Genomic DNA, 21,180 nt, shown 5'->3' with positions numbered 1-21,180 from the left:
TGAGAGATGAGTGAGAGGACCGGCCTCAGCTTTGAGAGGTCAGTCCCCACCCCCTACCCTGTTGGGATCCACAAGGCAGTGGATGTTCTAGCCTTTGCCCAGTTTCCTCACCAGGAGAGGGCACTGCCAGTCCCACCCACAGGAGTCCCCCCACCCAGCCCTGAGCCCCAGGGCCTCCTCTTATGCTGCCAGCCCCACCTCACTCCTCTGGGGGAGCATCCGGTTGGCCCACATGGCTGGGCCCTGAGTCGGCCTCACCCAGGCGGGTGGGGAGCATCTGGGACACGCCACCTCTTCCCCGCCCAGAGCCTGGCACCGTCAGGGTGGTACGACTGCCCCCACGTAACCACCCCTGAAGTCAGAGGGCATGGCCCCGGCCCGGGGCGGGTTGGGGTCTGCAGCCGCCCCATCTGCCCTCCTGGCACATCCGGGGGGGAGTCAAGTCAGACAGGAAGGCCTGGCGCCTACAGCACCGCAGGAAGGAGGGCCCCCCGGCTGAGCGTGGGCGCGTGGGCGGGTGAGCGTGGGGCCCAGGGCGACGTCACGTCCCGCCCCTGCCTGTCAGGGGGGCGGCCCCGCCTCTCTGCCCTCTTCCCGGCCCCGCCCCGCCCGCCCCCAGAGTGTGAGCGCCGCTAGGCTCCAGCCCACACCGGCCTCGGGAACACAGGTAAGGGGTACGCGGAGCGTGAGAGGCGGGATGGGGGTGATTTTTAAGAGAACTGGGGAGGAACAGGCTCTTCAACAGGCCTGACATTTTGTGGTTACCTGTGGGCCTGGGTTTGAGTCCCAGTTCAGTGGCTTCCCAGCTGGGTGAGCGCCTGTGTCTCCATCTCTGGAAAATCAGGGGAGGGTGAAGTTCTCCAGGGGTGCTGTGAGCCTCCAGCCAGCCCGTGCCCCGCCCCCGCAGGCGACCCGTCCCGTTCGTGAGGTGAAGGGTCCCCCTAGCTTCGGAAGGCTTCTCCCACTCTGCCCTCGTGGGACTTACAGCTTTGGAGGGTGTTTCCTCACAGACGCCCGGCCTCTGCGCTTTGACCGGCGAGTGAAGGCAGCCGCCCTCCTGTTCCCCCCAGAAGCTGCCCTGGCCTCGGGCTCAAAGGCATCTCTGGGGAAAAAGTGCTGAACAGAGAGCTGGAGGCGCTGGGAGACCCGCTGAAGTCAGAGGCTCACGGGGTGGAGGGTGCGGCCTAGAGGGAGCCCCCAGCCACCCCGGTTCCCCAGGCCGTCATCCCGAGTCTGGAGGACCCACCTGTGCTCAGAGCATCCCGGCTTGTCTCCTCAGAGGCAGCCTTTGGGCCGGAAGCCAACCCATTTTCCTTTTATGGGGGACAAGAAAGATTATGGGGTTGTGCTTATCATTTTGACCTGGTTTGTTTAGAAACTGAGAGAAAAGTGAAGTCAGGAGTGTGTGTGTCCTGTTTGGAGTCCAAGCCAAGCGGATCTGTAATAACGAACCCCTCTCCTGTCTCTGGATCTCCCAGAACTTGGTGCAGCCCTCTAAAAGGCTAGGGTCCCTGTTCCTTGAACTCCTCACCAGGCCACCTTCTTAGGGAGACATCGCTCACACGCTGGCCACATGCCAGGACCGGGGACCGCTCATTTCACTTTCATAACAGCTGTATGTGGGAAGTTGTGTTTTTTTTTTAAAGAAAATAACCTTATGGAGATATCATTCACATGCCATAAAGTTCACCCTTTTAAAGTGTACAAGCCTGTGGTTTTCAGTTTATTCACCAAGTTGTGAACCATCACCACTGTCCAATTTGGAACATTTTTATCCTCCCCAAATAAGCCCCATACCCTTTAGCAGTCACTCACCATGTCCCCTTCTCCCTGGCAACCGCTAATCCACTTTCTGTCTCTATGGATCTGATTATTCTGGACAATTCATGTAAATGCAGTCATACAATAGGGGATCTCTTCTGACTGGCTTCTTTCACTTAGCATAATGTTTTCAAGGTCTATGCATGTTTTAGCGTGTGTCAGCACTTCATTCCTCGTTTTGGGTGAATAATATTGTACTGTATGATTATATCACATCTTGTTTATCCATCCATCAGTTGATGGACATTTGGGTGGTTTCCACTTTTTAGCTATTATGAATGACGCTGCTGTGAACATTCATGTACAAGTCTTTGTGCGGACACAGGTTGTCAGTTCTCTTGGATATAATACTAAGGACTTGCTAGGTCTTATGGTGAAACTATGTTTAACATTGTAAGGAGCTCAAACTGTTTCCCAAAGCGGCTGCACCATATTACATTCCCACTGACAATACGTTAAGTCTCCAAAATTTCCACGTCCTCTTCAGAACTTGTTATTGTCTGTATTTCTTATTTTAGCCATCCTAGCACATATGAAGTGGTATCTCATTGTGGTTTTGATTTGCATTTCCGTAATGACTAATGATGCTGAGCAACTTTCCATGTGCTATTGACCATTTGTACATCTTCTTTAGAGAAATGTCTGTTGAAATCCTTTGGCCATTTTAAAATTAGGATGTCATATTATTGTTGAGTTGTAGGCGTGCCCATTCCAGGGGAGGATTCTGAGGCTCCCAGAATGGGTGAGACTTGCAGTGATCTCACAGTCAGTGGTGGGTAGAGCTAGGAACTGAGTCCAGGTCTGTCTGATATTCAAGAGCCAGAAAGCTCTTTCTCTTTCACTGGGTGCCTCCTTTCTGGTTTTTGCTATTGTCAATTGTCTGTGTGTGTGTGTGTGTGTGTGTGTGTGAGAGAGAGAGAGAGAGAGAGAGAGAGAGAGAGAGAGAGAGAGAGAGGGAGAGAGGGAGAGAGGGAGGGAATGTGAGAGACCAAGAGAAAAAGATGGAAAAGAGAGCGAGAAGAGACAGAGACAGAGAGAAACTGGCCTGAGAGGCTGAGAAAGAGGAGCCTGGCCTGGCACTGGCTGTTTAACGAGACACCCACCTTGGAGAGTTAGAGCCAGGGAAAATTCTTTTCAGAGTTTTTGGTTTCTTCCCATTCCTCTTCAAACATTTTGGGGGCCTCAAAAAAGTTTATTGAGGAGCACACTCCCTTCTGGTTTTTCTTCGTCTCTAAATCTGAAACAAATCTGATTAGACCCCCAAACCTAAACAGGGAATAGCATCCCCCTAGTGTCTAGCTGGGTCTAAGAATCCGGAGCAGTGTTTGTCACACTTTTTTTTTTTTTTTTTTTTTTTTTTGCGGTACGCGGGCCTCCCACTGCTGTGGCCTCTCCCGTTGTGGAGCACAGGCTCCGGACGCCCAGGCTCAGCGGCCATGGCTTACAGGTCCAGCCACTCTGGCGGGCCCAGCCGCTCCGCGGCATGTGGGATCCTCCCGGACTGGGGCACGAAGCCGCGTCCCCTGCATCGGCAGGCAGACTCCCAACCACTGCGCCACCAGGGAAGCCCCGTCACACTTTTTGATGTCACTCTCTGCTCAAGAAAAATGTTTAGGGCTTCCCTGGTGGCACAGTGGTTGAGAATCTGCCTGCCAATGCAGGACCACGGGTTCGAGCCCTGGTCTGGGAGGATCCCACATGCTGTGGAGCAACTAGGCCCGTGAGCCACAACTACTGAGCCTGCGCGTCTGGAGCCTGTGCTCCGCAACGAGAGGCCGCGACAGTGAGAGGCCTGCGCACCGCGATGAAGAGGGGCCCCCGCTCGCTGCAACTAGAGAAAGCCCACGCACAGAAACAAAGACCCAACACAGCCAAAAATAAATTAATTAATTTAAAAAAAAAAAAAGAAAAATGTTTAGGCACCCACAACATTTTATATATGTGTATATATATATGTGTGTGTGTGTATATATATATATATATATGGATTTAGAAATTATATACAAGTACTGTGACAATTAACTAATGTCTCAAGGCCCAGTATATATTCGGAGTGAATTTCATCACCAACAGTAGTGGATAGAAGTCCACCTTTCAAGGAGTTTTCTTACTATGATTTCAGTCAGCAATAATGTGTATGTGAGATGCCATTCTTTATTGTTTTCAACGTTAGGGTGGCTGTTGTAGGGCTTGAACTAGGAGCGGTGGTGGGTTTGTCCTACACTTTTCCTGTCGCTGGCTTGCACTTTCTCGATTAGCGTTATCTCCATCCATGGTTTCTTGGCAGGGACTTTTAGAAGCCACTTGTCCACACTACAGGGATTGATTCAGTTACAGCTGTGTTGTTTGATCCTCAGCTCCACCGAACCCGCCACCAGGACACTACAGTATACAGCAGTAGGCTGAATGTAAAGGAACAGAAGACATGGGCATAGCAAACCTGTCTGCATTGTGGGCTGCCTTTGGCCTCTGGAGACCCCACTTAATGGACATGGCATTGGGTGTCTGACATATGGCCAAGGGTGCACATCAGGGTTGAGCTACATACTCTTTTTTTTTTTTTTTTTTTGCGGTACGCGGGCCTCTCACTGTTGTGACCTCTCCCGTTGCGGAGCGCAGGCTCAGCAGCCATGGCTCACAGGCCCAGCCGTTCCGCGGCATGTGGGATCTTCCTGGACCGGGGCACGAGCCTGTGTCCACTGCATCGGCAGGCAGACTCTCAACCACTGCGCCACCAGGGAAGCCCTGAGCTATATACTCTTAACTACTTTTAGCTAAAACTTAAGTAGAAATAAAGAGCTAATATTTTCCTCCTGTGCTTTGGAGATTATTATTTGAGAGACTAATAGGTTCTGACCTAAAGACATCTAAGCCCACCTCTGCCACACCTTCGCTTGCCACCTCTCATGGCAGGGTGCTCATGACCACTCAAAGCAGCTCTCATTTTTAGAAAATTCCTTTACATATTGAGCTGGCATCTGCCCTGGTGACTCCCCAAGGTCCCAACCCCTCCCTCTGGGCTCACAGCCCCACCTGGTCGTCCTGTCCTGGAGGAGCCCTGCAGAGACCTGGGGACAGTGACCAGGTCTGTTCATGCAGTTCTCATCCCTAGGCTGAGCACCCTGCTCCTCCGGCCACTGCTCTTGGATGTGGTCTCCGTACCACTCACATCCTCCGGATTATCTTGGTTTGTCCAGACTCTGTTCTGTTCAGGACCTAGGATTGAGCCTAGGATAGGAGCTGGTGAGGTATAGGTCACCTTCCTCACTGTACACTCTGTGCTTCTGTTAATATGACCTAAGGCTGTGTTAGCTTTGCTTTGTTGCTCTATCACCTTGTTGGCTCGTATTTCACTTTAACAGACATTGGTTATGTACCCCGCTGTGTGCTAGAGTCCAGTCAGATGCTTGTGCTGAAATGTACTTGTCTTTCAGAGAGTGTTTTTAAAATCCTAGGTCTTTCTGTATGAACAGCCTCCAAGCTGGGCCCACCCATCCTCCTTCTGCACAGACTGGATTTTTGTCCCTTTTACCTTCTTTTTTCGGTGCCATCCCCACTTCTCAGGCCCTCACTGCATCCTTGGATGTGCTGTGGCCACGGGGTTCACCCAGATTCGTGACAGGTCCGTCCAGCTTGTGGGCAGCTGGTTGAGCAGTTTGGATTGTTATCCCACCATTAAATTGCCTGGATGGACTTGAGACAAACGGCTGAGGAGGTGGGAACGGTGGCGTCTTCATTCTTTTCCTCTGTGAGGGTCCCCTTGTGCTTGGACTTCAGCCTCAGATCCGAGTTCCTATCATTTGCTTCGTGGCCTGTGGGGAAGCCCCTTGCCCTCTCTGGGCCTCAGCTTTGATCTCCTGGCTGTAACTATGTGGAATTCAAGCTTGGGGAAAGAGAGAGAGGGCCAAGCCTGGGGAGTGAGGTGAGGTGGGAGGTGAGGCTGAGGCAGGAGGTGTAGCGGGCTGAAGAAGAAGGGGGACGGGAGCAAGCGGAGGATCTTATAAAGGGAAGGGGGAGATGCTGAGACACTGCTGGCGTAACATTATTTCTCTAAGCTCTTAAATCCAGCACTTTACGGCTTCTTTTTCTGAAGCACTTTCTCTAAGCCAGGGCCTAGAATATAGTAGCAAGAAAAACGTGATTCCTAATCCCAGGGAGCCCAGAATCTAAGTCCATTTTATCTGAATCCTCACAGCGACCCTGCAAGATAGTGACACAATCCCTATTTTACAGACAGGGAAACTGAGGCTCAGAGTGTAAAGTTATTTGCCCAAAGTCACCGAGCTGGGGAGTAAAGTGATGAGGCACGATTTGGAGTGGGCTCTGTCAGACCCCACTGCTAGAGTGACTTAATCAAGATACCTCTCAGTACAGAGTATTGGCTAAGAGCATGTCATTTTACTAGGTACTGTCCTGTCCACAGCCCCAGGTGAGCTCCAAAACCCTTGGTGAGTGACACTATTCTTTGTCTCATAGATGAGAAAAATGACCTAGAAGAGAAAAGCGATGTGCCCAGGGCTTGGTGGCAGGGCCCGGCCAGGCCCTTGGTCTCACAGCAGCTAACTCTCTTTCCTCCCAGCCCCTGCCCTGAGGGTGCCCAGAGGACTTCCCACCCATACCTTGGGATCTGGAGCTCTGAAAAGACGGTTTCTGTTCCATGCCTCTGGCTTCCCAGGGTCTGTTTCTGATTCATTCCCCTCCCCAACTGTCCTGCTTGACGGAGGAACTCTGGACCTGGGAAGCTGACAGTGTCCAGAGGGGGCAGCGAGAGTGCCCAGGCCTGGATTCTAGGACAAAAAGACGGGCCCCAGGCACAGCAGGGATTGAAGCAGATGGCATTTCCCAAAGCTGTACCAAAAGACATTGAACCACATTCTGGGGAAAAGGACTATGCTCTTGTGTAGTTTGGGGAAGGATTGGATTAACTAGAGTGAAAGAGCTTTCTATCCTGCAGGCCTTCTCAGAGCCTTTAATGTACAACTTGCACTTCATGCAGCTCCGGGGTGGGGTGGGGGGCTATGGAAAGCAGTGTTGCCCAAACTTCTTTGAACATAAAATACACTTTTTTCTTGGAGCATTTCAAGGGCCCCACAAGATACTGTATGTATCTTACTGTTAGAACATGCTCTCCTGGGCCCTCCCCTGGGTCACATCAACCCTGAGCGCCTTTGCCGATTGAGTGGATGAATCCTGACTGCTTTAACAGGACCAGAGCTTTAGTATCCTAGAACGTCCGAACTGGAAGAACCTTGCAGGGTGCAGCCCAGCTTCTCCATGTGTGGGAACTGAAGGCCAGGGCAGTGCAGCAACATGTTTGGAGGAGGGAGGCCAGAGACAGACAAGCCTGTTGGGAGACTGTTGTAACACTCAGGGGAGAGTTTCTGGCGGCCTCAGTGGACCACACTCTGCCTTGCATGTGGTGCCTTTGTTAGCGGTACAGATTTCCCTGAGCCACACCCTAACCCTAACCTTGCTCTGAACACCAGACGCTCTGAGTGAGAGAGTCCTGGGCGTCTGCCCTGTCAACAGTGCTCCCAAGGACATCTGACCATTACCCAAATTTGAGAGACATTGAGCATGGGAAAGGAAGGGGAAACTGTCATTTATTAAGTTGCCAGTATTCTAGGCTTGTTGTAGGCGCGATATCCTTTTATCTCCGCAACACTCTGGAGGATAGATATTAACACACCATTTTATAGAAGCTGAGTGGAGCCTGGCAGCAAAGGTACAGGGACAGGAACACAGTTATGACCAAGTCCCAAACCCTCAGTCCCCTTGTAGGATCTCTTGGGAGGGAGGCAGTGGGAGTAGAGAACCCAGCTCCTCTTGAAGGGAAGATGAGAGAGGCTTGGGCTTTGGCTGGCTGTGGAGGGAGGAGCCGTGTCATCCTTCCTGCCTTTGGAGCTTAGGGGCCCAGGAGGGTGGTGGAGTCAGAGAAGTTAGGAAGGAAGATGGTCAGCATCTGAGTGCTCCGGGCTGAGGCACGCACTGCGGTGGAGAGACTGTGATAAGCAGAGTGATAGCCCCCAAAGGTGCCTATGTCCTGATCTCTGGAAACTGCGACTCTGTTAGGTTATGCAGCAGAGGGGAATGAAGATTGCACATGGAATTAAGGTTGCTCATCTGCTGGCCGTCACATACGGGATGATCCTGGGTGACCTGGGTGGGGCCAGTGTCATCACAAGGGTCCTTAAATGGGAAGAGGGTGGCAGAAGAGGTCAGAGCAGTGTAGTGTGAGGACTTGACCTGACATTGCTGGCTTTGAAAATGGAAGCAGGGGCCACAAGCCAAGGAATGTGGGTGGCCTCTAGAAGCTGGACAATGCAAGGAAATGAAGAAGGAGGGGGAGGGAAAGGGGAAGGAGAAAAAGCAGCAGCAAGGAAACGGATTTCCCCTAGAGCAGGAAGGAAGGCATCCCTGCTGACACCTTGATTTTAGCCCGGTGAACCAGTGTTGGACTTCTAACCTACAGAACTGTGAGATGCTATACAGGTGTTGCTTTAAGCCTCTAAGTTTGTGGGAATTTGTTACAGAAGAAATAGAAAACCAGTGAGGAGCTGAACCAGCTCCAAGATGGTCTCTGTCCTCATCAAGTGTACAGGCCTCTAGGGCAAGATCTTCAGGACAACTGGCTTGGGCAGTTACAGTGCTGGGGAAACCCGGGAGCTCCCCAGCCCAGCCTGGAGTTGAGACAGAACACCTCGAATGGGGTGGGGGGCCTCAGGGGCCCTGCCCGTCCCGCCCTGGGGGCTGGAGTGAAATCTGTGGACCTTGGCCTGCCCAGTGAGCCCCGCTTCGCTCTGCCTGCACTCTCAGAGCCCCTCCCCCCGCATTCATCTCATCTCAAATGCTTTGGCTGCAAGTAACAGAAACCACCACAGGCTACCATAACAGGACTTTCTTGGGAGGATACGGAGGTCTCACAGAACAGAGGGAACTTCTGAGGAGCCAGACTGCAGAGAAGACGGTGCCCAGGAGCAGAAACAAGAGGGCCCTGTCTCAGGGGAGACCAGCGCCCACAGACTGAGGGCTTTGTGTCACTCACGTCACAAGACTGATTCCCGGGAGGGAGAAGCTGATGGTCTAGCCTGGGTGGAGGGCAGTCACCCCTCCAGAGTTCCCATACGGTTGTCCTGGAGCAGTGTCTGCCTGACAAGGATGTGCTTGGAATTAGGGCGCATGCTTGTTTGGGGTGGCTTGGGAAGCTGGAGATTATCCAGGGCTCTGACTTTGTCCTTTGCTGCAATCACCAGAAGGGGCTTCGATGCCAGGTGGGCAAAATCAGTAAGTTTCCACCCCTCTGTCGGCTCTGTCCCCCTCTTAGCTGCTGTTTCTGTTCCCAGGGCCTCCCATCCCATTTCCTGCCCTGGGCGTGTTTAACTGAGCTGGTCCAACATTGGTGGCCCTCAGGGGTGACGTTTCAGTCCACCTGTGGGGAAAGATGGCCATTAGCCAAGCGTTCAAGGCCCTGGATGATTCCCCAGCCTCACGGGGTTCCTACCCCTTCACCAGCCCACTGCCACCCACCCCTTCCACTAAACCTTCATCCCACTTTGGCCACATGTTAAAATCCAACTCAATCTTAGTAAGCCCCCTCCTCCAAGGTGGGACACCCGAGAAAGATAGGCAGCCCCTGAATCAGGAGACAGGGTTCTGGAGCCAGCCTTGCCCCTGAATCTCTGTGCGATCCTGTGCAAGTTCCTCTCCATTGCTCAGTTTCCCCTTCTGTAAACTAGGACACGGATCTCCACCCTGCTTCCTGCCTGGTTAGCGTGAGGATCCAGTGAGCTGAGCGGGGAAAGCTCTGTGAGGCTGTGATGGCCTGGTGTCCCCTACTATCCCTCCCACCTCGGACCCAGGCCCTTGTAATAGCAGGAGCTTAGGAAATCTGGGCTGAACTGAAGTGGAAATCCAGTTTAGCAAAGCCTGTGGGTGCAGCGGCCCTGGCACCACCGGTGACTCAGCAGGGCTGGGCTTTTGGGAGAAAAGCGCTAAGCATTGCATTTCCTTGTAGGAACAGCCTCAGATGGTGGGGGGGTGGGGGGCACCTGAAAGAGGGAGGCCTACGGGCCTCTAACCAGGGCCAGGGAATGGGGGTTCTCTGTTAGGGCAGGGGACGGATTCAAGTCCATCTGTAAGCTGGGAGACCTTGGACAAGTCACTTGTCTCTTTGAACCTCAGTTTCTTTTTGTGTAAAATAAGACTTGCAAGGGTGAAATAAGATCACGGGGATTGCGCCATGTGCTCTTTCCTCTCTCTGCTTTCTTCTGTCTTCACTTCTCCTGTCTCAATTCCGTGTTCCATCTTGGCTCAAAGGAGGTCACATGCTGTGAACTTGAACTTTCAGAAGCCTCTCACGGCAATCCCTCTGCCTGATGTCCCACGACTAGTGCGCTGTCCTTTTGTCTTAAGCATTGCCCTACACACTGATCTTAGAGTTTTAAATTTTTACATTTCTGTTTATCCTTTCTTACAGCAGAAATATGGGTGGAGGAGGATGAGGCAAGGACATTAAAAGGAGAAACAGGGCTACCTCAGGTCCTGCCTCCAAGATCGTTCTATTTCCCCTCCTGATGGATCAGTGTGCTGAAAAACTGCCCGAGGAGGTTCCCTGGGCTCTGGGGACACTTGCTCAGGGCTCCAGAACTAAATAGAAGCCAAGTCAGCATCATTTGCATAACACTGGATGACTGTTAGTGGCTTCTTTCCTGGTGCTCATGACAGAGGCCTGGGAAGAGGTGCCAGCATCAACAAGGACGGAGCAACTGCCCTTTTGCTCAGCCACTTACTAGCTCTTTGGCCCTGGGCAAGTTACCTTGCCTCTCTGGGCCTCAATGTTCTTACCTATAAAATGAGCACAACCACGGTGAGCCCTGATAGAGTTGTGGTGAGGCATATGTGAGGCCCACGTGTCACGTGCTCAGATCCTTGCCTGGTAGATAGGAAGCACTTATGTGTTATTGTCTTCATCATCATCAGTATCATCTTTTTTGCTTTCTGCCGGGCCCTATGCAGGGCACAGGTGACACAGAGATGAATCAGCCATGGTCCCTACCCTGGCTGGTTAGTGATCTAGTGGAAGAGACTCACCCTGGGTGTGTCAGACCCTCTGCCGGGCCCTGATTGGAGATCTGAAGGTGAACAAGGAACAGTGGCCCCGGCAGTTGTGCAACAAGGCTCCTCTCTCAAGAAGGAAGAGTCTGAAACAAGGCACAGCTGATGAAGGCTCAGGAGAGCAATGTGCCCTCTGGGCCTCCCCCAAATCCCATCCTTCTTTAGAGTTTCTTCATGCCAACTGTCTCCCATGTGGGCCAAGGCCCCTCACCTCTGTGCCTTTGCACACGGCTCCTCTGGCCCTTCCAAACTCACCCGCAGCGTTCCCTCCTTCAGGAACTTGCCCTGACTGACCCTGGTCTGATTTGGCCCCTTGGCTCCCATGGGACTACCCCCTGGGTCTACCGTGAAATTCCTTGAGGACAGGGCTGCAGATTGTTCACCACGGTATCCCCAGTGCTAGCACACAGTAGGTGTTCAATTAATGTATGAAGGTAGGGGAGAGAAGGTGTATCAGTCAGAATTGTGTTCAGCTACAAATGCCGAGAATCCTGACTGTAGAGGTTTAAACAAAATGGGGTTTATTTTTCTTAAATAACAAGAAAGCAGGCAGCTGCTGTCAAGGGCTCATCAGTTCAGTGACCCTGCGTTTGCTTTGGCTTTTCCTCATGGTCACAAGATGGCCACTGTAGCTCCTGCCGTCACACTCATGTTCAAGAAAGAAAGGAGAGGCAAGACACAGCACCAACACTGTTGGCCTCTTTGGTCAGGAGAAGCAAAACTCCTTCCCAGAACCCCATCAGGCTTCTCACTTCTTTTTGGCCAAAACTGAATCACATGGCCACTCCTAGCTGGGAAAACAAGTATCTACTTGATATGGAAGAACAAAATTCAGTTTTGCTCACAAGAAAGAAGTCCAGGGGTGACGGAGGGGGGAGAAGGAATAAGGGAGTCGGGGTAAGGAGGGTGGGTACTGGTTAGACAACCAGCAGAGGGCTTCATGAAAGAGGTGGTATTTGCACAGTGCCTGGAAAGTCAGATACAATTTTGGTAACCAGGAAGAATGGCATGGGTGGAAGTCTGGAGGCTTGAAAATGCTGAGTGTCACCAGGGGCTGCCACGTGACCGAGACAGCTAGAGCAGGAAAGAGGTAGAACGAGCTTGGCGAACTGTCGGCGTATTTGCTGTCAGCCAGCAGCTCTCTTGCCCCCATACAGCTCTAAGTCTCTTCCTCCACTCCACCTGAAATTCCACCATGAGAGATGATCTCAGCCAGTGAGACATACTGGACACCTGCTATGAACAAAGAGTCCTTTTCAAAATATAAATATGCCCTGAAGGCTTGTGGTCATCAGTCATTCATACCTGGATATCGATTCATTTTATTGGCTAGTGACCTCCTAATGCTTAGCTGAATTCTGCCCTGAGAAATAGGAATTTTTATTCTAGAAAGGGGTAATGGAGCCTGGGCCCTAGGAGATGGGAGATGGGTGGGGCTGGGTCTGGACCCCGAATGTCCGGGGGTCATAGGAGGTCTGTAGAAGAGGGAACTCACACTCACCAAGACCTCCTATGGGCAGGCACTGGCCATCTTTCTTCTCTAAGGTGCTGCCATCGCCAGTTCACAATTGAGGTAACTAGAGCTTGGAGAAGGGGCCTGTCCTGCCAAGGTCATCTCGTGCACAGGTGACGGAAGTGGGGTTGGACCCTTGTCAGTCTCACCCCAAAGCATATGCTGTCTTGTTGCCACGCCCCGTCATAATAATGATCATCATCTCAGCTGGCATTTGTTCAGCCCTTGCTCTATACCAGGCATTGTTCTGAGTGCTTTATGGATTTTAAGTCATGCCATTTTCACAACAATACTATGAGGTAAACACTATCATTGTCCCCATTTTACAGACGGGAAACCTGAGGCACATAAGAGGTTAAGTGACTGGCCCAGAATCCCACAGCTAGAAGTGTCAGATCAGATTCACAGCCAGGCAATCCAGCTCTGAGGCACGGGGAAGGATGCTGCCTTGTCAAGGTCTTGTGGTGGGTTAAGAGTAGATTCTCTACTAAAAACAAACAAAACCCCCGCAAAGTCATAGATACAGAGAAGAGATTGGTGGTTGCCAGAGATGGGGGGTTGGGGGTGGGCGAAATAGGTGAAGGGGGTCAAAAGGTACAAACTTCTAGTTACACAATAAAAAAGTCCTGGGCATGTAATGTACGGCATGGTGACTATAGTTCATAATACTGTACTGCATATTTCAAAGCTGCTAAGAGAACAGACCTTAAAAGTTGTCATCACAAGAAAAAAAATTTTGTAACGATGTATGGTGACAGATGCCAACTGGACTACTGTGGTGATCATGTTGCAACATATACAAATATCGAATCATCATGTTGTACCCTTGAAACTAATATAATGTTATATGAGCATTATACCTCAATAAAAATGTTTAATTAAACTTTTAAAAAAAGAGTAGATTCTCTAGACCAGTGGTTCCCAAGTAGGGGTGATTTTTGCCCCCAGGAGATATTGGGAAATGTCTGGTGACATTTTTGATTGTCACAACAACTGGGTGGGGTGTTACCTGCATCCAGTGGGGAGGCCGCTAAACACCTTACAATGCACACACCGGCAAAGGATCATTGGTCCCAAACGTGGGGAGCGTTGAGGTTGGGAACCGAGGTCTAAACTTGTTAGAGAGGAGTGAATCTACCTCCTCTTGAAGTTAAGGCCTTAGTCTCAGAGCTGGGAGGAGAAGAAATGGCAGGGGGGTGCTTCAGAACGAAGCCTGCACAGCGTGGCTGAGATGCTGTAACAGAGACCGAATCCCTGGGATTACATAAGCGAGAAGCTCATTTCCTGTGCACATAAATGACCAGAGACAGGTCCATGTGCGCAGACGGCTTTGTGCGTGAGGCCTTTCAGGGCCCAGGTTCCTTTGCCTTGTTGCTCAGGGATTCCCTGGGGTGTTGGCTCAGTTTGCGTGATTGAAGTTATTCTCCACCCCATGTCTGCATTCCAGCATACAAAAAGCAGGAAAGAGGAAGTAGAAGGCACAGAAGTTTATAAGCCCAGAGCTGGGAATCGGTTGTTAAACACAACCATTATTAAATTAAATTCTATAAATGTATAAATAACTAATTTATGTTAAAAAAAGGTTAATAAGTACTCAAAATGTATCACTTCCTAATTTATTTTGCTACATTCTGCCCATTACCTAGGCCCTTGAGATTTTCACATCTGTTTTATCTGTATTGTGGAATCACTGCGTAATGCTGTGTTCCACTGTCCATGCCTTCCCAACTTTTTTTTTTTTTTTTTGGCGGTATGCGGGCCTCTCGCTGTTGTGGCCTCTCCCGTCGCGGAGCACAGGCTCCAGACGCGCAGGCTCAGCGGCCATGGCTCACGGGCCCAGCCGCTCCACGGCACGTGGGATCCTCCCAGACCAGGGCACGAACCCACGTCCCCTGCATCGGCAGGCGGACTCTCAACCACTGCGCCACCAGGGAAGCCCAGCCTTCCCAACTTTGCAGTCCATGGCATCACAGTGGTATCAGTCACAGAGATCAGTAAACTCTACAAATTAGAGCTTGAATGTTTGCTTTGTCGATTGTCTAAATTTAAGAAAGTGATCAAGCAAATGTTAATAATGGAGATTAAACCTCAAACCTGTAGGCATTGCATTACACCTGTTGCCATTGCACTGTGAATAACACAAAAAGTTGAGAAAGTATTCTTCCAGAATCTGTAAAATATGATTCGATTCAGCAAAGATGTTGCTTATATCACTGACAAACTGTGATGACAAAGGCATTTGTTGTTTGCCTTTCATCTTACTTGTTAACATGAAAGAAGTTATCAGCCAACATTCACGTTGGCAGTGCTCTTGTTCATCCATGATGTGAGCAGCCTCTTTTCTGAATTTGGTAGTGATTGAGCATTTATTTGTAGTTTGATTTTGTGACACTATTTTTTTTTTAATTTATTTTAAAGAAGATGTTGGGGATAGGAGTTTATTAATTAATTGATTTATTTTTGCTGTGTTGGGTCTTCGTTTCTGTGCGAGGGCTTTCTCTAGTTGTGGCAAGCGGGGGCCACTCTTCATCGCGGTGCGCGGGCCTCTCACTATCGCGGCCTCTCTTGCTGCGGAGCACAAGCTCCAGACGCGCAGGCTCAGTAGTTGTGGCTCACAGGCCTAGTTGCTCCGTGGCATGTGGGATCCTCCCAGACCAGGGCTCGAACCTGTGTCCCCTGCATTAGCAGGCAGATTCTCAACCACTGTGCCACCAGGGAAGCCCTTGTGACACTATTGTTGGTGATAGATTTGTAAAAACTGATAGTGTAGTTTGCAAGAAATTCCAAGTCACACTGAAGCTAGAGGTGTATGAAATTCACAATAAAGAGGACTGTATTTTTATTTTTTGTAACTCTGTGCTATACATTCTTTTTAAAATTTTATTTATTATTTTTTACTGAAGTATAGTTGATTTACAATGTTTCAGGTGTACAGCAAAGTGATTCAGTTATACATATACATATATAAGTATTCTTTTTCAGATTCTTTTCTATTATAGGTTATTACAAGGTATTGAATATAGTTCCCTGTGCTAATCGTTAGGTCCTTGTTGTTTATCTATTTTATGTATAGTGGTGTGTATCTGTTAATCCCAAATTCCTAATTTATCCCCCCATACATTCTTTACATCAGTAAAATTTACAGCAGACATATCTGTGTGTGTGTATACTTTTTCCCCCAGAACCCTAGAACATCTTGTCAGCTCACCACCACGCAGATCCCCTTCATTCACGGTCTGTTGGCAGGAATATGAGTCACATGGTCCCAAGGCCACGCCTAGCTTCAAGGGATGCTGGGAAATACAGTCTCTAGCTGGGGGCCATGTGCCCAGCTAAAATCAAGGCAGCCCAACCATGGCAGCCCCGTGTATTTTCCCCAGAGGAGAGCACCAGCTCACTGGGGTTAGCCGTTTAGATTTTCCAGGGCCACACTTATGGCCTTCTCATGGCCTCATCTGAAGGCCGGCTTCGAGTTACCACTAGCTCCCACTCAGAATTTCAGGAAAGCACAGAGTATGGTGTCCTGAGGGGACAGATTCCCAAACCTCATGCTGCACCTTCAAGTGCCTGCTTCCTGCCCTTGCTTTACCGTTTGCATCTGTAATCCTGACAGCCATACCAGCAGGGCTTGACTTTGAGCAGTTTTGTGCTCCACACCAGTGTTTGGGGTACATTAAACAGAACGTGGGTTCTGGAGTCCCAATTCATGCAAAATCTCTTCATCTCTTTGAGCCTCAGTTTCCTCCTCTGTAAAATGAGGATGATAAAATTTACCTTGCTTGGGCTTCCCTTGTGGCGCAGTGGTTGGGAGTCCGCCTGCCGATGCAGGGGACACGGGTTCGTGCCCCGGTCCGGGAGGATCCTACATGCCGCGGAGCGGCTGGGCCCATGAGCCATGGCCGCTGAGCCTGCGCGTCCGGAGCCTGTGCTCCACAGCGGGAGAGGCGACAGCAGTGAGAGGCCTGCGTACCGCAAAAAAAAAAAAAAAAAATTTACCTTGCAGGGTTATTGTAAGAGTCAAGTGAAACAATCTTTGGGGAAGTTTTGTTGTCTAGAAACTACAATTCAGGTGTGAAGTAATTAATTCCAATTCCTAACCGACTGGTTTGTGATCAGGCTCAGATGGAATTACAGACACATAAGCCCTTTGTAAAACTGTTAAGTACTGTACTGATATAAGGTGGTATATTACATTTTTAAGTAATGAAAAATTATTGGTTGTTTTATTATAACAAAAGAAATACTGACATAGAAAACAAACTTACAGTTAGTTACCGAAGGGGAAATGGGGGGAGAGATAAATTAGGAGTATGGGATTAACAGATGCACACCACCATATATAAAATAGATAAATAACAAGGATTTACTGTATAGCACAGAGAACTATACTCAATATCTTGTAATAAACTATAGTGGAAAAAGAAAAAACAAGGAAAAGAAAAAAAGCAATACTGCTAAAAATTTAGAAAAGGCAAAGTAAAAATACCCATAATGCTACCACTCAGAGATCTAACTACTGTTTATATTTTGTTATAGCTCCAACAATTATTAACTCGTGGTCATGTTTGTTATATTTGGACCCCCACCTACGCCCTCCAACTCCCTTATTCAAATAATCAGATTATTTTGAAGCATGTCCTAGACATCATATAATTTCATCATGAACATTGCAGTATTTATCTCTAAATTTAAGAATACTTTAAATAAATATAACTTCAATATAAATATCACACCTAAAAAAATAAGTTCTCTAATGGAGGATGTTGATAACAGGGGAGGCTATGCACGTTTAGGAGCAGGGGATATATGGGCAACCTTTGTACCTTCCACTCAATTTTTTTTTTTTTTTTTTACCTTCCACTCAATCTTGCTGTGAACCTAGGGCTGCTGTAAAAACTGAAGTCTCTTTTTTAAAAAATAAGCTCTTAATGGTATCAAAAGGTGATCATTATTCAAATTTCCCTAATTGTGTATTTCTTTTTTCATAAATTGTTCTTGTACCTTTGAATATTGGTTGTTTATATTTTTCTTATTTATTTGCCAAGCTCTTTATATATTAAACATATTAACTAAGGTAATATTAATTACTATTGTTATTCCAACAGGGGAGGCCATGGAGACTTCAGGATCACTTCAGGACCACAGTCGAGTCCACGGAGAATCAGAAGATCTAGACCGTATGTTTGCTCTCTCTGCCCTCTGGGCAAAGCCGCACGGGAGGTGAAGTCCAGCAGTAGGTGGAACAGAAGACCCTGCTCAGCTCATGCGGCACAATGAATGGCCCAAGTTACGGTCAAAACCTCTAGAGAAGTAGTGACTTTACACACATGCACATGTGTGTGCTTGGTCCAGTCTGTCCCCTAGTACTCTAGCTGTGTGGACCCTCAGTTGCTCCCCAAATCTCAGAGGCTCTGGGGGCTTGGACTTGCACTAGGGAGTGTCCTCAGAAGGTGGGAAGCGTCCTGCATGGCCCCAGAATGGGGAATGGGAAGGTTTAGGGCTTGATCGGATCCCACCTGCCCTGTAATTTACAGAGAATTTTAAATTGGCAACTGCTCTACACAGTGTAGTGGTCTCTTGGGAAGGATAGAGGGCTTAGAAGCCCCTCTCTGGGCTCCACATTCAGAGAAAAGTCTGCCTTTGGCCTTCCTAGAGCCTCTGGGGCCTCTGAGATCCCTGGTCTCCTGTACCTCCCATTGGCCCTAGGGGTTTGGGAAGAGTGTCCCAGTGAATCCAGCCACTCCTTGCTCCCCACATCCAAGTAGACCCCTGGGGAGGCCTGGGTGGTCTCTGGGGTGGGAAGGGCAGGAAACGCTCATCCTTGCCTATGTGTGCCTCCCAGATGGAGAGACGGATTTCCACAAGCAAGACGAGGAGGCTGAGCTCTATTCTCAAGACCAAGATGAGAGCGGCAAGTCTTCCTCCTCTTCATCCTCCTCCTCAGGTAAAGCAATGATTTCATTAAATAAATCTATATTAAGATATTAAAGACAAGCATTTACATGGAAAAACCAATCTCCTGGACTTCCCTGGTGGCGCAGTGGTTAAGAATCCGCCTGCCAATGCAGGGGACACGGGTTCAAGCCCTGGTCTGGGAAGATCCCACATGCCGTGGAGCAACTAAGCCCGCAAGCTACAACTACTGAGCCCGCGTGCCACAACTACTGAAGCCCACACGCCTAGAGATTGTGCTCCGCAACAAGAGAAGCCACCGCAATGAGAAGCCTGCACACCGCAACGAAGAGTAGACCCCGCTCACCGCAGCTAGAGAAAGCCCGCACACAGCAACAAAAAGCCAACGCAGCCAAAAAAATAAATTAAAAAAAAAGAAAAAAATTAAAAAAAGAGAAAAGAAGAAAAACCAGTCTCCTGAACCTCCCACCTTGGTACTACACCTCTCTTTTTCCATGTTCCCTTCCAGAGCCTGCCTCTCTGTACATGTAGCTTGTACACAGTTATAAATACCATAGAGGGACTTCCCTGGTGGTCCAGTGGTTTAGAATCCACGCTTCCACTGCAGGGGGCACGTGTTCGATGCCTGGTCAGGGAACTAAGATCCCATATGCCACGTGGTGTGGCCAAAAAAAAAGAACCCAAAAAATTACCGTATAGACAATTTTGTCCTTGGTTTACAATTTTTTTTGCTATCTTATCCTAAGCATTTTGCCATGTTATTCCATAATATCTTAGCGGCTATTTTTCATGTTTCCCAAGTAGCCCCTCAAAGTGACTGCGTCTCATGTAAAGGAACGTTTAAGTTTTGTAGGAGCACTTTGGAATCAGGGGCAGTGCATGTGTCCATTCAAGCAGCCTGCAGGTTCATACCCTTTCTTTGCCACTAACTAGCTAAGCGTCCTTGGGTAAATTGCTTAACCCTGTATGCCCTGGAGTCCTCATGCATAAGATGGGAATGATAACAAAAGTTATCTCATAGGATACCTGTGAGGATTACATTCTACACGTGCAAAGGCTTAGCACCTATCAGATAGTAATAGCTCTAAAAATAACTGCTATTGTTAAGATTTTCCCCCTTCCCCACCCCAGTTTGTCCTGCTCAAGAGCATCCTTGCACAAAAGCCTTTACTTTTTGAATTTTTCATACAAATCAAGTCCTACATATCTACTCCCACAAGCACTTTAATGGGTTTAGAGGGATGAGCATCTCTAATTGGACTTTGATTACAAATTGCCACATTATTCTCTGAAAAGAAGCAGGATGTCTCTCTACTTTTATTCTTTTAACTCAAAAGGTAAGGCTGAATTTATAGCAGCAGCAACATCACAGCTAGCATTTATTGAGCACTTACTTTGTGCCAGGTAGCGTTCCAAGCACTTTATGTGGAATAACTCAGTTAATTCTCATAGCAACCCATGAGGAAGGCATTGTTGTTATTCCCATTTTACAGGTGAGGAAACCGAGGCCAATGAGGTTTAGTTCTAGAAGAGCTTCCAGAGGCAGGAGGGCTACAACACGGGATTCTGTCCCTTTGTTTGTCCTCCGTAGGTGGGAAGGGACGTTCTGTCTTCTGATTCTGATTGACCCTCAGGGGTTGCTGCTCCCCCACAAATGTTCTCCCCCAAGTGTGGCCATAAGTTCCTTCCTTCTGGTCTCCAGAGTACATACACATGGGACTGGGCGTAGTTAACAAAACTGAACACTTAAAAGAAAGCAGCAGGAAAATAAACATGGAGTCCTAGAAGCATTGAGACAGACTGACATTCAGGATCCTGGTCTCTGGTCCTACCCTGGTTGGCCTGCTGCTGGAACTCAGACCCTGCCCATTCTTCAGGCTCAGACGGTGACCATTAGTCCTTGGGCCCCAAGCCTGGGTGCCTCCCAGCAGCCCCCCACCTTCCTCCACGTTAGGGCCCTAACTCAGAGTCTGGCATGCAGCACCACTCACCCTACATAGCTTTTTGTTCTTTTTTTTGTTTTTGTTTTTTGCGGTACGCGGGCCTCTCACTGTTGCGGCCTCTCCCATTGTGGAGCACAGGCTCCAGACGCGCAGGCTCAGCAGCCATGGCTCACGGGCCCAGCCGCTCCGCGGCATGTGTGATCTTCCCGGACTGGGGCACGAACCCGTGTCCCCTGCATCGGCAGGCGGACTCTCAACCACTGTGCCACCAGGGAAGCCCAGCTTTTTGTTCTTAACGTATCCTGTTTGGGTTTTTTAAAATATTTATTTATTTGGTTATGCTGGATCTTAGTTGTGGCTCGTGGGCTCCTTAGTTGAGGCTTGCCGGCTCCTTAGTTGTGGCATGTGAACTCTTAGTCACGACATGCACGTGGGATCTAGTTCCCTGACCAGGGATCGAACCCGGGCACCCCTCATTGGGAGCACGGAGTCCCAACCACTGCGCCACTAGGGAAGTCCCTATCCTGTTATTTTTAAATTAAAACGTTTTTTCATTATGAAAGATTACACGTGGGCACATTGTAGAAAATATGGAACATACAAAGAAGTAGAAAGAAGGAAAAAAATCATCCTTTGCTCTGTTAGATAACCACTAAACACATATTAGTGTATCTCCTTACAGTTATTCAATAAATATTTATTGAGCATCAACTATGTGCCAGGCTCAGTGATGGATACTCGGGACACCAGAAACAAACGTGATTTTTTCTGCCAGAGTTAATTTTTTAAACAATTGAATTAGAACACAGAAAAATTATCCTCATTCTTGACAGCATACAATTCTACAATACCTTTTATTAAAAATTATATATTATG

At 49.0% G+C, this 21,180-nt stretch overlaps 1 protein-coding gene across 9 annotated transcripts in view; it reads left to right on the top strand.

The window, feature by feature from the left end:
* The first annotated feature begins 509 nt into the window (after positions 1 to 509).
* Positions 510 to 21,180, top strand: part of TMEM40 (transmembrane protein 40) — a 33,107-nt gene continuing 12,436 nt past the window's right edge. For 3 of the 9 annotated variants that reach the window (XM_067755521.1, XM_067755519.1, XM_067755523.1), the window contains exons 1-3: positions 510 to 667; positions 17,554 to 17,625; positions 18,291 to 18,392. In XM_067755521.1, the coding sequence (XP_067611622.1) occupies positions 17,562 to 17,625; positions 18,291 to 18,392 (166 nt within the window). In that variant the 5' untranslated portion in view covers positions 510 to 667; positions 17,554 to 17,561. Of the gene's footprint in view, positions 668 to 907; positions 1,036 to 17,553; positions 17,735 to 18,290; positions 18,393 to 21,180 lie in introns of those variants that run through there. The other 6 variants (XM_067755517.1, XM_067755522.1, XM_067755515.1 and 3 more) reach the window with 3 other exon arrangements.

This window comes from Pseudorca crassidens, chromosome 10, assembly GCF_039906515.1.
Source record: "Pseudorca crassidens isolate mPseCra1 chromosome 10, mPseCra1.hap1, whole genome shotgun sequence".
NCBI lineage: Eukaryota > Metazoa > Chordata > Mammalia > Artiodactyla > Delphinidae > Pseudorca > Pseudorca crassidens.
The sequence above is the reverse complement of the archived record's forward strand: the minus strand, read 5'-3'. Positions and strand labels throughout refer to the sequence as shown.